The sequence below is a fragment of the Balaenoptera ricei genome, chromosome 9, assembly GCF_028023285.1.
Source record: "Balaenoptera ricei isolate mBalRic1 chromosome 9, mBalRic1.hap2, whole genome shotgun sequence".
Lineage (NCBI taxonomy): Eukaryota > Metazoa > Chordata > Mammalia > Artiodactyla > Balaenopteridae > Balaenoptera > Balaenoptera ricei.
The window spans coordinates 37,176,829-37,192,889 of record NC_082647.1 but is presented as its reverse complement, the minus strand read 5'-3'; the positions used below and the strand labels follow the sequence as shown (position 1 = coordinate 37,192,889).

At 36.1% G+C, this 16,061-nt stretch overlaps 1 protein-coding gene across 1 annotated transcript in view; it reads right to left on the bottom strand.

Moving 5' to 3' along the window:
• The window catches only part of BMT2 (base methyltransferase of 25S rRNA 2 homolog), a 79,789-nt gene extending 64,064 nt beyond the window's left edge, over window positions 1-15,725 (bottom strand). The window contains exons 1-2 of the mRNA XM_059932686.1: window positions 15,501-15,725; window positions 455-596 (exon numbers count right to left, since the gene is read on the bottom strand). Coding sequence (XP_059788669.1) covers window positions 455-596; window positions 15,501-15,660 — 302 coding nt within the window. The 5' untranslated portion in view covers window positions 15,661-15,725. The remainder of the gene's footprint in view (window positions 1-454; window positions 597-15,500) is intronic.
• Window positions 15,726-16,061: the final 336 nt, after the last annotated feature.

The following is a 16,061-nucleotide window of genomic DNA, read 5'->3' as shown; positions in this document are numbered from 1 at the left end:
TACCCTGAATCACATATAAAAATTCAGGATTTGGAAACTTTTAAGATGTTTTCAGCTTTAAAGAATTGAAAGTATTCATTTTTACTTGAATCCAAATATAATTGTCTAAAGAAATTTCTATACTATAACTTATTAATGATGAGTCAAGTGCTAAATCTCATATTTTAAATGTACCAGTGCTTAATTAAACATATTAAATGTATTTAAAGTTATACGTTTAAAAAGTTGAAACAAAGAAATTTAAGTTATATCAAAGAAAAACATTTTGATTAAAAAAAGGTGAAAGAAATAAACAGAGAGAAAGTGAGGCAAATGGGGAGAAGCTATTTAAAAGACATCATCTGTTTTAAAACATTTCTATTTTGGTACAATGAATCATATACGGCATTATTTAGACTTAAGAATTTAAATAATACATTAGAAACCAAAAATGTTAGTTCATAAAAACACTCACCTACAACACCATTCAATACGACCTTCGCCCTCACAAGTTTTTGCCCAATGATTATCTGCCAAATTTTTCATTGCAACAGCATATTCACAAAGTGTTTCCTCATCCTCACAATGTTCTCGCCAGATCTTATCAAAATCTCCCACTAAAAACAAGGAAAAAAATAAATTAAGTTGACTTAAAATACGTCAGGCTCTTAAAAGCTTCAGCATAATCTACAATTATTTAAAGATGAATAAAAGCAAACTCATGAAGTAAAATTCCGTGAAGTTTAAACTTCATAATTTTCGAAGTTCCTTTATGCAAATAGATTCATCATTTTAACCATGATGATTTGATAACCAAATAAATTTTACCATTTTAAACAGATGGATTTGTGAAGCTGAATAAAACTAATAAATATAAGTAGACATATACAAGTTATCAATTTATAAACCAAAAACATCCTGGTAGGGGACAAGTATGGCTGGGCATTCAAACATTAATTGTCCTGCTACCATTGGGCAATATGACCTTGCAGCAACAGAGAAGCCACTTAATCCTTCTTCTTGTATGTTATTTTCTTGGATCTCTACAAATTTATCAGTTTTCTATATTAAAAGGGGTTGATAGGTGAGATGGCAACATAAATTAGCATGCAAGTTAAATGGCTGTGTATTGATACACTTGGACTTGCTGTAGGCATACACTTAAAAAATTATAATCCTAGTGCAAAAACGTTGCTAGAGAAATTACCTTGGAAACCTCTCCAAAGTTTTGAGTCTTTATAAGATGAATAAAAATTATAAGCTGACTACATTATCTGGCCACAGCATTACTTCCAGCTACTACCTTTTTTCTTTTTAAATTAGATCAGTCATCATATTTAATTTGAAAAATCAATGTGAGTTCTGATAAAGAAAGGTATGAATATGCCACAGCCAAATAAATAACATTTACATAATTGTAAAGGTAAAAGAGTAAACAAAAATTATCAAGTTGGCTTCAATCAATGTTCTTAGACATAATTTAGGTTCTCTTGCCACATGTTCAAATATAGGCAATTGTTTAGTGACAGAATAAACTTAAAAACATAAACACAACAACCAAATTTGGGGATGGTAATTATAGTCAAGTTCTTTCCCCAGGTGAGACAATTAGATTCCAGTATTTAAGAGTTGGGTTTTTTTTTAACAGAAAAGGAATTATAATAGTTCAAAGTTAACAACACATCTATTCAAAATTTGAAAAACTTTACTGGTTATTTTAAGCACTTAGCCCAGCACGTACTGAGTTTAAAACCAAACTATTAGCCTTCTAGTTTGACCAATACCAGAAAGAGCAATAAGGGTACAAACATGCCCTCACACACACATTGCTCAGTTAAGATGAATATGTATCAGTCTCAGCCTTGGTCTGAATATTGACTTTAAACCCCAAAAGGATGAAAAGCTTTCTCTTTTTTCATGGTTATGTTCTTATACAATAATGTTTTCATTAATCACTAATATTTGTGTAGTGACAGGGCTCTCAATTTGTTATACAGCAGGTTGGCAATAACTGTCCACTGAAAACAAGCAGGCAAACAAATTTTTCTACATTCTCAAAGGAAAACCCCTCAGTTTTGGTAACATCTTTCAGATGTAGTTATTTATCAAGTATCTAAGTAGGACTACAGGAAGTAAAGTCTTTGAAACAAATATTTTGATTAATGATACTTTAATAAACCTATGATGTTCATAAGACTATTCCTGACTTTACTCATCAGACTTGATGTCAAATGATTCATTAAGGTACAGTATTATTTTAAAGGTGCTTTATCTTTTTTTTGAGATGGATATCATCAACTCTAAAAGGTCCATTGTTTGAATATGTAAGTTTCACTGTCTTATGTAATGTACATATTATAAATACATAAATTTACTATATTTTCTGGTAATAGAAGTCATTCAAACAAAAGTTCTATGATCAAATACGTTTGGGAAGGGCTTCCCTGGTGGCGCAGTGGCTGAGAATCTGCCTGCCAATGCAGGGGACACGGGTTCGAGCCCTGGTCTGGGAAGATCCCACATGCCGTGGAGCAACTAGGCCCGTGAGCCACAACTACTGAGCCTGCGCGTCTGGAGCCTGTGCTCCGCAACAAGAGAGGCCGCGATAGTGAGAGGCCCGCGCACCGCGATGAAGAGTGGCCCCCACTTGCCGCAACTAGAGAAAGCCCTCGCACAGAAACGATGACCCAACAGAGCCAAAAATAAATATAAAAATAAATAAATAAAATAAATAAATAAAAATGCAATAAAATTTTTTTAAAAAATACGTTTGGGAAAAGCTATGTTTAACATACTTAAACAGATTTCCTTTTTTTAAGACTTCTTAGTTTAGATTCTACAGAAGGTACAACTTAAGACAAGGACCTGGGTTCAAGTAGTCTATTTAGGAGGGAACCCTATGAAACAGGAGTGAGGGAGTGGGAGAACAAGTTAAGGGAGGAGAAAATGCTAATACAAGGGTGCATTATTGAGGCTGCTGCTGTGGGCAACACAAAAGCATACAGAAAGCCTCTGGAATTGTATACTGAAAGGATGGGAGGCTGGACCATTTATCTATCAGTTACTATCCCCTGTTAACTGAAGGTTGTTAACAACCTGTACCTCTAGTCTACACTTAGGCACTGAAAAAGGGGATGCCCTCAGTGGGCTCCATCAGTGTTGGAAAAAGGTGAAAAGTAGAAAAGAAAGCAACACACATTTAAAATGGGACTCTGTCGGGGCCGAGTGCCTCTGGGCTCACAGTGTTTGTCCACCACACCCCAGGACCAATGGTATGCTATGTGAGCCGCCAAAGGCATCTACTATAAATTCTCAGAATCCTTACTATGACATGTATACTATGAAACTCAATTTACTCTAGAATTATTCTACTAGTTATGAGATACAAAGATGAGTTTATATATATATGGAAACCTACTGCCCTTCAGCTTTTTAGATGACCTCTAGTTTCTCACACTCAAAATTCTCTTTAACTATTTTAACTATTTAACTAAATTCTAAACTAAATTTAGAATTAAACTAAATTCTAAACTAAATTTAACTAAATTCTCTTTAAATACTTCAATTTTTTATGTAGTTTTAAGGCTTACTATCTGCTCTACTAAAGTTTTGAGGAAGGATTCACATTTTGTCTGTAAGCCTATCAAACTGATTGCAAACTTCAATTTAATGTTTTCACTAACATTTAAGAGTCTCCAGACTCTCTAAATATGCTGATACTGAGATTAATGTGATTAATAAAGTCAGTACACTTAATATATAATTGAAACTAAATGCAATTGTACATACTTTTCATTCCTTCAACAGATTTGCTGAAAAAATACTCTAGGTCAAACACTACAGAGAATAATAAAGTTAACGAGCAAGCACTGGCATCAAAGGAAGGGGAGAAGATGTATTAAAATGTGGTATCTGCTCTGATAGAGATATGAACCTGATATATTCACTATGGTCCATGTAAGCCACTCTGGACCCAGAACTTTTAAATCATGTATTTATTCAACAAAAAGTATCAAACCCCAACTACTAGGTATATACTATGTTACATGTCTGGTGGTTACAAAGTTGAACAAAAAATATAGTTAGCCTTCAGAAATTCCACTTTCCAGAATACCCTTGAAAGGTTATTTTTTTTTTAAAATTTTATTTATTTATTTATTTTTATTTATGGCTGTGTTGGGTCTTCGTTTCTGTGCAAGGGCTTTTCTCTAGTTGCAGCAAGTGGGGGCCACTCTTCATCGCGGTGCGCAGGCGTCTCACTATCGTGGCCTCTCTTGTTGTGGAGCACAGGCTCCAGATGCGCAGGCTCAGTAACTGTGGCTCACGGGCCTAGTTGCTCCGCGGCATGTGGGATCTTCCCAGACCAGGGCTCAAACCTGTGTCCCCTGCATTGGCAGGCAGATTCTCAACCACTGCGCCACCAGGGAAGCCCGAAAGGTTATTTTTAAAATAAATAAATTTATTAAAAACAGAATGGGAAAATTCAGGTTTTTTTCATAACAGCCCATTATTTGTTTTTACAGTATTCAAAATAATGCTATTTACCTTTTAATCACTGTATTTTCAAAATAATTTATGATTTGGGTTCTAAAAGTCAAAAAAAGTTAAAGTTCACCAGTGCCCAGTATACAAATTCAAAACTCTGCTGCTAACTTGGTCAAACTGCATATGCAAAAAAATATGTTAAAACTCAATTCTGAGGACTTTTTGGTTGTTGTTATATTTTAGTTATTAGGTCACCCAATATTTAAAAGATTGTCTTATTTAAAAGGGAATACTTTTTCATTATTGAAAGGTAAATCAAGAACTAAGAACTTCCTGAGGTCTGCATCAAAAATCTACTCAACAGAACAAGAAATGCTTAAGTATTAAAGTTCAATCAATCGGAGGTCTCAATGAATTAATAATTAGCTTTATAATGATTTCTATATATTGGTATTTGTGATGACTCAAAATCATTGTGATTAATAATCTATTTTCTTATTTCTTACAGGCATCCTATAAAAATACGAATGTATCTTAGTTAAAGAGAGAGAGAGAGAGAGAAAAGGGGGGGGGGAGGAGAAGAGAAGGGAATGGAGAGAAGGGGAGGAAAACCTCTAATTAATGCATACATTTGACTTTGCCCTAACACAGAGAAATCTGGGTAATTAAAAAATTATATTTAGAAAGCACAATTAAATATATATATGTCCTGCAGCCTAACTTGAAATTAATAGTTAATAAACATTTTATAGTCGGACTAAAATAACAAACCTAGAGAAGAAATCAGTATTCATTTGTTCAAATACATCGTTTTAAGATCAACTTAAAGCTCTTCCAGGTCTTAAAGATAAAGTCACCTGATGGTCTCATAAAATTGTAGAATGAAGTTCACATTAACATGACTTCTATTAATTATATTCTCTTTACATTTAAATTTTTAAAAACACTAATTTAAAAATTAATTAATAATTCAAAACACAAGTGATGTCAACTTAAAGTTGCCAAACCAAATTCAGTATGGAAATCGGATGAACCAAATTATTCTGAAGCATGGTCCTACTGTCAGGATAATACCATAATTATTAACTAAACTACCTTCACAAACATATGCAACAACTGAAGAATAAATATAAGTTACTTCCTATGAAAAGACAATAACTAGGAAAAAATAGAACATTCATTAGTTGATTAAAAAGACAAAGTTCTATGAAATCTAAGAAGGCAAAAAGGAAAACCAAACAGCAAGCTCATAGATACAGAGAACAGACTGGTAGTTGCCAAAGGCAGAGAGTAGGGGAGTGGGCAAAATAGGTGAAGGGGGTCAAAGGGTACAAACTTCCAGTTATAAAATAAATACGTCATAGAGCTGTTAAAAAAAAAAAAGAGTTCCATTTTTAAGAATTTTGTGATTAGTTAAGATATTATTACTTTGACTGCAGCTGTCTTTGTAAGAACCAAGTATAATAAGTTAAGGAGTCATTTATTGTTGCTCAAGAACAGCTGTATTATAGGTCCAAACTCAGGTGAACCAATAGAATCTCTAAACTGTCTCTTTAGAATGGATACTACTCTTCCTTTTTGAATTAACCTCGCTAATGCCATCTGGTATACCAAATTTCTTTCCTTCAAAACATAACTGAATTCCCATATTCTTCAAGAGGATTTACCTGCCTCCCATTTGATCATCTTACAATTCCCCCCTATATGCATTTGCCATCCTTATAGTACTCTGTCACTTGTTTATATAGAGAGTTTTCTATTAAAACCAGGTGTGATTTTTTCCATTAGAAAGTATAAACTGAAAGGCAAAGACTACTTTTGATTTATAACTTATATAAGCTATAGAAGTTAATCATGGTGCCCCATTAATGGGGGAGAAAATATTTAAATTTTCACCGTGCTCAAAAATTATAAGAAACACCAAAAATTACAAATTAAATAGTTGCTAGAGTAAAATTCAAATTACAGATCATAACTGTCAGTAGATAATAGTGATGAATAAGCAGTAAAATTTGAATACTTCAAACAGTGTTCTCAAAATATTAGTTACAAGACGATTAGGAAACCAATAGGTTCAAAGTCAATTTTCTGAAGACTCTCCACTCTTTTAAGCTAATTTATCATTTTTTTTTCACTTCACATTATTGTCAAAAAAAACAAACAAACTTGCAAGTGGAAATGCAATCACATTTATTAAATTCTTTGATTATAGTACATGGGTCTTTTTGGAAAATCTATAAGATTAAGAAGAAATTATTGGTAACACATTACATAGATAAAGAATTACTTGTAAATGAATAAAATGAATAAGAGGTGCTAAGGTTCATGCATTTTTACATGCTGGGACCATATGATGTTTAGAAGTACATTAGAAATAACATTATTTTTTCAATAACTACATTCTAATTCTCAGTATAAAAAGACAGAATATAAAGCACAGAAGATAAGACATTTAGCAAGTGTAAATCTGAGGCCAATTTAAGATAAGAAAAGCATGTCATTCTTGTCAGTTTAGCCTTGTGAGTCACGATACCAAAGATTAACATTGCACTATTGTGGTCCTTAAATGGCGTACAATGCAATGGAGAAGGTATCACATGATTCCATGTATATAAAATTCTAAAATATGAAAACATATCTACAGGGACAAGAGATCAGTGGGACCAAGAGTAGAGTAAGAGAATGACGCAAAGGAGCACGAGGAAATTTGGGGGGCAACAGAAATGTTCTGTGTCTTGATTGTGGTAAAAGATGTATAGGGTGTATACATCTGCCAAACCCAGTGAATTATATACTTTAACTGTGTGTAGTTTATTGTATATAAACTGTACCTCAATAAATTTCATTTTAAAATATGACGTGCTGTGAACACAGCATAAGTTACAAAATAAAAACTATATTTCATTAAATTTGAGGGTCATCAAATACTCTGAAAACAAAAACAAGGAGTTACCTTGAGTATCACAAACAAGTCTTAAACTTTTAGAAATTCAGAAAATTTTCACTTTTACTTAGGTATATTACCAAATAGATGACCAGATTACCAAATTCAAGTTCAAAGAACATTTAAAGGTCATTTTCTCTAATATGAAGTAAGCAGAGAAACTCATGACCAAGTGGAAACAAGTTCAGCAGCCATTCCAAGACATTAAAACAAAGTGATCAGGACAAGATTGTCTCACGAACATAGTTAAACCACACACAGACCAGCTTTCTCAGTATTCTTGAGCATCTGATATAGTGACACACATAGAGGTGGGACAAAAACATCCAAGATGTTTGGTGTTGAAGCAGCTCCTGAGAATCAAACAAACGAACCACCTGCAAACCTGCATCTTACACCTAACGTGTTGCGACTAGTCATTTCTCTGATAAGGGGAAAAACCTAGTATTCTAATGTGCTAAAAAAGTTGGACCTTTCACATAAAAAGTTAAGAAATACAAAAAGCAAAGGGGGTCAAGAAAAAAAAGAAAAGAAAAGAAAAAACACTACAACCATCCTAATACTGAAGAAAGACACTATAGAACAGTCTAGATAGAAATTCCAGAAACCATTCAATCTTCAATGCCCTTAATGCATCCAGGTGGTAGCTACAAATACACCTTTTATTTTTTAAATTATGTATTTAACACAAGTAATGCTTCCTATGTACCAGATACTGTTTTAAGTACTTTACAAATATTAATTCATTTAATTCTAATACCAGCCCATTGAGGCAGATATTTTACTTTACAGATAAGGAAATTGAAGTATAGAGAGATTAAGTAACCTTCTCAAGGGTACACATCAAACCTGGCAGTCAAGGGCCAAAGTCCACGCTCATAACCGCTATACCACCTTGCCTCTCTTTATGAGTTTTTAATTTATGAACTTCCATGGATATGAGCAAAGCTTTGCACTAAAGCAAAGTACACTGACTCTACTAGCCACAAACAAATGGTCTTTTGTCAGTCAAATGCAGTTATTTAGTCTCTGCAACTGCATTATTTGTCAGATTTCTGGCAGTGATTTCAACTCTGGCTGCACACTGGAATCACCTAGAAGTTTCATTTAATTGGTCTGAAGTGGGAACTGGTCGTTTATTTCACTGCTCCCCACATGAATCCACTGTGCAGCCATGGCTGAAAGCCATGGGTCTATGGCAAGACTGTAAACTCAAAAGTCTGGTGAAATAATACACAGAGCAACTGAGACTTGGGGCAAACTGAAGAGTCAAATTTAATTAAAAAACAAAACACTGCATAGATAAAAGTTCACATTTATAAACACAGTTTGGCCCATGGTGCATCTTCTGTGCATGGAGCACTCTCTTATTATAAACATATTTATGATAAAAACAGTTAATTGAAATGTAAAACTTTGAACACACCCTGTACAAGAGATAGAAAAGAATCAAGAAAAGTTAGAATCAATGGCATCAGTATCTGTTATTCCCCTGTGAAACAACTTTACCGTAATGTGTACCACCACACAGATCTCTTGTTTAGTGTAAGCAAAGGACTTATGGAGAAACTTCTGGGACTTAAATTTTTATATAAATGGGAATAGGAATTTCTATATAAGTAGAGCAATTTCTGTATAAATGAGAATAGGGGATACTCAGATGTCTCTCTAAAGGCATGGGGTTCTAAAATAACCCTTGCAATGAGCATCAATATATCTACACTTAAAGCACAATAAATTAGTACAGTTTAGATCAGTGGTTCTCAGATGTTTGGATTTTACAACTAGTACAAATTTCACCTCCAAAATTTAGGCAATTGATATTGGGGTTGCAAAATTTTGTGTGTGAAGTTAGAGTATATAATATATATACACATACACAAAATTATCATCTTAATACCAACACACACAAAGACACATTATACCACACACAATATCCTTATTAGTTCTCATTTTCTGAAAACAAAAACTTTTTTTTATCTATATTTGCCACTATTTACAGTTTTTTTAATAAAAAAATGGAATGATACTAATAATGATAATTTGGACCATTTTCAAAAGGTTAATCTAATATACTCACTTAAAAAGATATGATCATAAATTCATTACAAAAAATTTGTATCCAAAGTTAAAATGTAAAAGTTCTGAATACAAAAAGATTAGACTCAAACTATAAGGAAATATGTATATCAGCTTTTCTTTTGTGTGTGTGTGCCTTAAATCTACAAGGCAAGGTGCTAGGTACTGGATACAAAGATAAAAGGCAGAGTCCTACTCAAGTAACTAAATTCAATGAGAAAGACAAGTGAACTGGTAAGTGATAACTATGATAAAAGCAAGGCAATTGTGCCATGGGAGCATATGGTAGAATGGGCAGTACTTATGTAAAATTGGACACTACTGGTATCTTCCAAGGATCTGTCCTCAGTTATACATTATCATCACTCCACTGGGTCATTCATCTGCCCTCAAAGCTGCAACTTCAAGAGAGAGTTTCCAATCCTTCACTTCCAAGGGATACCTTCCAAACTAAATCATTACCACTATCCCTATGACAAGCCAACCTGCCTGTCTACTCTTTTCTCCCTGCTCCCACCTCAACACAGACATTTCCAAACTGGATGAAAATGGCTATTTATATTTTTCCAGGCAAGAAATCTTGGCATCATTATTGACTCTTTTCCCCTTTACTTTCACTAAAACTGCTCACTCTGACTTTGACTTATGTTTGCCTATTTGACTTATCTTTCTCTATTTTCATGATCACCACTGTTATTTATGCTATTATTCACCTTTAAAAAATAGATTAGTGTAAGAGTCTCCTAGCTGATCTACTTTCTTCTAGATTCCTTCCTACTCCAATCTATAGTACTTTAGCTAGGTGTTCCTCAACCCTTTTGTCCACTGTATAATCTATGGAGCTTTTAAATAATACAGATGCCTGTGTTCCACAAAGTTCCAGCGATGATACTGATGTGGAATCAAGGCTAATATCCACTACATTTGTTGTTATATTTTTTCCCACAAAACAATCAAAGGATCTATACCAATACTTTTTAGTTTTACCGTATCTTTTGAAATACAAAAAGTTCCTAAAAAGATACAAAGATGACTAGAAATAACAAAATCAAATAGTTAATATACTATGTGTACCTCACTGAGCTGACTGTTTATCAATGTTCCTTTTATCTTTTAGTGTTACTAATTATTAAACTCTTTTCATTTTTTTTCCCCTGCTAGAATGGCAGTTCAAACTCTCCTAGGGCAAAGTTAACAAGCATTTCTGTGGACATTTTTCACCTATTTTGTTGATTGAGCAAAGATTCTACCACAAAAAACAGCACTTTCAGATTCTATATCAGAATCAGAAAAGACCACGTAAGGAAAAAAGAGTAAAACTTCACTTGATAAAAAAGTAAAACAAGGAGAACCTGTGAAAAGTGTCTTGGGGTCATGGAGTTGGTCTGTATTTTGAAACAGTTTTGAAAGCCACCGAAGGAAAAAAAATTAGAAAATTTCAATTAAAAACACATAGTCTGTTATCCTAATTTTAAAAACAATTTCAAAACTTTGTTTCAGGAAAAACTCTAACGATACATTTATTCTTTCATTTTTAGACCTTTTGGTTTTAGTTTAAAATTATTTCTAATTCAAAGGTTTTTTTCCTTCCCCCCTACAATTCTCATTTTAGATGTATGCTAAAGAAAACTCAATCACAAATGTATTTTTCAGCTTATCCTAAACTGCTATTCTAGCTCACCCTTTGTCTCAAACAAGGAAGAATAATTTCAATAATAAATAAGAATTAAACATCTAAACTAGGCTATTTAGTAGTTGACTCTTAAAATGCTGCTCACAGCTGTTAACCTTCGTAACACAGTGTTTTCCAGACTTAGTCTACAGAACCAACCTACTCTGTGTTCTCCTTTTCTGTTTCAGTATCAGTAATCTGTCTTACTTACTCTAACTACTTTTATAATATTATCATTGCTACTAATAAGATTGACTTTTTTAAATGTAGAAAAGTATAATAAAGATCTCCCATTAAACCATGACTTTGAGAATATCACTGTTAACAGGTTAACGTGCATTTTTATTTGTGTCTGATTGATAACCTACACGGGTTTATGTGACAAACTTGTTTAACCTGTTTTGGCATATAGAATAAGTAAATTCAGAGACTTAATTAAGTTGATGAAAATTGCTGAAGTAAAGACATTCACAAGATAAGTTAAAAAATCAAAACTAAATGGAATGGGGATCATACTTTTATTCCTAACAGCTGTAGCCTTTACATTTTCTTGTAGTTTTTACACGGATACTTTCAATTTAAAAAGAGATGCCAAGCATAATAACAATCATTACAGGAATAAGATTATGTGACTAGGATTATGGAAAAAATCATACAAAGTCAACTGAAAATACACACGGCTCTACTTCAGTTCTCAATTAGATATGTACTTATCAGGCAGATTTGATTAAACAATGACTCCCTGTTCCAAACTCCCTGTTTGGAAAGAAAAACTAGCTGTTTCTTATTTAAAAGCTGTTTCCAATCCTATGATATATTTTAAAATATTTTTGTCTTATATCAAGGCCATTATTTTGAAAATTCTGTATAGCAAAGACAGAAAACACCTACATCTACAAGCATATTTCCATTTGTATAAACTCAGTCTAAAAGACTGTCCCTTATCTATAAATGGCTGATACCAGAAACACCCCTTCTCATCACCATTGCTAAACATTTCCCTACCATTTCCTTCTGGTAACTACTTCAGATATCAGCACTGCCTGGAACACTGACGTTTATCTCCAGTTCTCACTTTACTCTTATAAAAATAGGGAAAGGATCTCTAAGTGGTGACACAGGACAGGCAGTAAAATGGAGCAGAGAGGGGAAAAGTGGTAAAAGAGTGCATTAAACTTACCTGCTAGTCTTTACAATCCTATCCACTACCCCCTACCCCAAGCCTGCTCACTGCCACAACAAGCATCAGTTTGGACAAATGGACTGGGAATGATGGAGAGAAACCTTTTTTTACCACATCAGAAAAATCTTATTTTCAATCTTATTCCGGCTTCATGTTCAATTCCACTACCAGAGATAAGGAAAGGGAAAACTATATTATCCAACCCTACACTCATTATCCAGGTCTCACTCCTGTCTTTACTATCCAGTGAATGTTTTGCCTCCTTCTTTATTCTACCCCAACTTATTTCCTTCTTTGCCATAACTCCCTAAGAAACCCACACCTCACATAGCCCTAACTCAGTGAACCATACCTATCCCAGGGATTGCCCCATTCCCGTCAGTTTACATCCTCTTACCCAACACAAATTCTAGGGCTACTTCCTGCTTCCCATTTTCCCTCCCACTCCAACAACATTTGGAGACACCATTAGGCTTTGAATTGGAAAGAAAAACACATTATTCCCATAAAATATGTTCTGTGCTAATGATAAACTATCCAAACTTCAAGCAAGTTATTTTACTATTTTTAGGATGCAGCTCACTCATGTGTAAAAAGGAAGGAAGTAGTTTAGATTATCAGTCCCAAATCTGGCTGACCAATTTCCAAGCACCAGATAGGGATTCTGAAACTGTACATCTGAGGTGGAATGGAGTAATTTTCTAAAAGGCACCCATATGAGTCTACTGTTTATCCATGTTTGGGAATCACTGATAAATGCTGAAGTTCCTTCTAGTTTAACATTCCAAGATTCTAAGCTGGAATTTTCACTGCATTTTCTGATAGGAATATTGTTATAAAAGGAGTAAAGTTTCCATAGTTATTGGTGTTACAGTGCAGGCATGTTACTGATCAAATAGGCCTTTGTAACCTGACCTAGAACCTAAGCACCATTTATATTATTATTTTATAACCAGAGATGACTTTGCAAATGATATTATAACGATACTAAGACCCCAAAGGAAAGCACTAAAAATTACTTCTTTGGTATTATTATGTGCATAACCAGACTTTTTCATAGATGGCTTTTTCATGGATTTGTGTCAAATCACAACTAAGATTTGACCTACAGGTCAGAAATAAAGGTAGAAAGGCCATGCTCTTAAGGATCTTTTACTTTGCTAGTTCACTGATGGGGCTTTGTATATCATTAGAGTAAAGCCTAGAGAAGTCTAGATCATTGGTGGAATTCAGGGCATTAAAATGCCTAAAGAACAGTCTCATTCATAAGTTTACAGACTGCCAGGGCTTTACTTGTCCTAAAGCACACTAGATCATTCACTTATGCACTACATGTATCTATTCTAGCTCTCATAACTTCCAAATACTAATTCTCATTATAAACAAGTGTTCCCTTGGTTAATATTCAGGCTTAAAGACATGTTTCAACATGTGAGAACTAAGCAAATATAAACAGCTCTTGAAGACATGTTGACACATTAGTAGTATATTAAGTGGAATCTATTCATTTATGAATAAGTTAATAATGAATAATAATTATAAAAAGGTAAAAATGGAAATTGAATTATATGTTACCCATTTTTCTTTAAAAAGATGTACTTGCTTAAGTTTATACAAAATAGCATGATAAAGTGTGTCCGTTTACTTGCTCATTTCTCCAAACAACACAAGAACCTACACTGAATGCCATTATGTAAGTGCACTCTCTGAATATCAAGAATGATGCAACGATTGCTATGGTAACTACTCATTTTATTGAATAAATTGTGGGTTGGGGTTTAAAGCATTCTTTTAAAAAACAAATTTCAACATCTCAGTATGCCCGATAAGCCTCTTTCTATTGCTACCTATTAAACAATAACTATAGGTTAGCTTTGAGGACGACTATTTAAGCAGCTATTTAAAAAATCGAGGCTTGAGTTGCCAAGGGGAAAAAACTCTGAATTTAAAGTTTGAAAAATGAAACACATCACCTACACTCAAGAGAACAAAAGACACTTAGTTTTAATCTTCCAGAGTAATTGAAAAGTGTTTGTAACTCGAAAGTAACATGATCTTACCTATCTGTTCCTTCACTGTCATAATTTTGCTTCTAATCCTAACTTAACTAAGTATAAGACTGCCGACTTTTGTTTGCAATTAAGCTAAAGACAGAAGAAGAAAGTTATCCCTCGTTTTGATCTTTAGAAGAAATGTCTCCTGAGCACATGAAAAAACTGGGAATTTTCACTGTTAGTTTCTTATAAAATAGCTCTGTAAAAGAGCCTATATTTTAAAATACCAAGGATAACTGTAGATCCCAACTATAAACCTTCCTCAGGCCCAGGTAAAAGCTACTATGGCTTCTTCCTTTGCTCAAGACCTTCCATAAGAAGGGTTCCCAGCGACGGTCGGCTTCACCGGGATCTGTATCCTTAGGAGGCTTGGTAGTTACGGATTAGTCAAATCTAAACAGTATTTTGAGAACCTGCCCCACATCTCTTCCTCTCCCGCCTAAGTAAACCCTAAGATGCAGCATTTGAAGAATGGGGGGGGGGGCAAGGATGGAACCCCTCCCCCTTTTAACAAGGTGAAGTCTAGTCAGCTCTAAGGCCTGCTGACTTCGCAGCCCTGGAAGCCAATGCGAGGAAGCTCCGGCCGGGGCTAAAGCCGCAGGAATTAGGTACTAGGAAGGGGGTCTGACGGGGCAGCAAATCAAACAGGCTGATCAGGCGCGAGGCAGCGAAGGGTAACTCGGGCTTCTTTCAGTTCGTCTTTCTCGAATGGATTCTACCTGCCTTCGTGTTTTAGCTTCATGTCTCTCGCAGCGAGCGACCTCCACCTCCTGTGTGAGGATCTACGTGCTTGTGTGTGTGGTGACAACAATCTCAGCACCCCGGCTGGGGACAGGGGATGGGGGAGGTGGGCACTCGGCTCCTCCACAGGCCTGGAACTCTCCTGAAGGGCCCTCGAAGAAAAGGGGGCGGGAGGAGCACGCCTGACGCCAACCGAGTACTCGACCGAGAAGGGGGCGTCCGGACCTGCGAGAGCGGCCCTATTAGGGGCTGACGTGCAGCTCCTTCAGGTTGTAATGGTGGCCCCTTGGGGGGAGGGGAGCGGTTGACAAGGGGCTGGGGGCGACGAGGCCTCCCCTTCCCCCCGCTCAGCTCGCTGTTTACCTTCCCGGTACTTCTTGCGGAGCCGCCGGTGGACGCTCTTTACCACCCCGGAGAGCTTCTCCTGCTCCAGCTTCCGCTCCTGCTCCCTGGGCGGCGGAATGCTCGGGGGCCTGGCCCCGTGCCCGCGAGCAGCGCTTCGGCCGCCGGCCCCCGGCTCCATATCGCTGCCGCCGCCGCCGCCCCTCAGGCCCCCGCAGCCACCCGCCTGACGGAGGAGGTGGGGAAGGAGGAGGCAGCAGCGGAGGCAGCAGCGGGAGGAGGCAGAGGACCTGGAGCGACGGCCTAGGAGGTGGCCACTTACCCAAACGCACAAGCTGATTGGTGGACTCTGGAGGGCTGGGCGGAAACGGAAAAGGCCAAGGGCCAATGGACGGAGAGCACCAGGGACGCACCCGCTTGTTTGGGAAGGCGAGCAGCTGAAGGAGGCGGAGCTTGCAGGCTGGAGTTGCTGAGGCGGTAGGAGCGCCAGGCCCGACTGCTCTCTCTTCTCCCCGCAGCTCCGGGGATCCTGTGCGCAGGCGCTGTGGTGAGGCCACGGAGACGCGCCGTGAGCCACGCGCT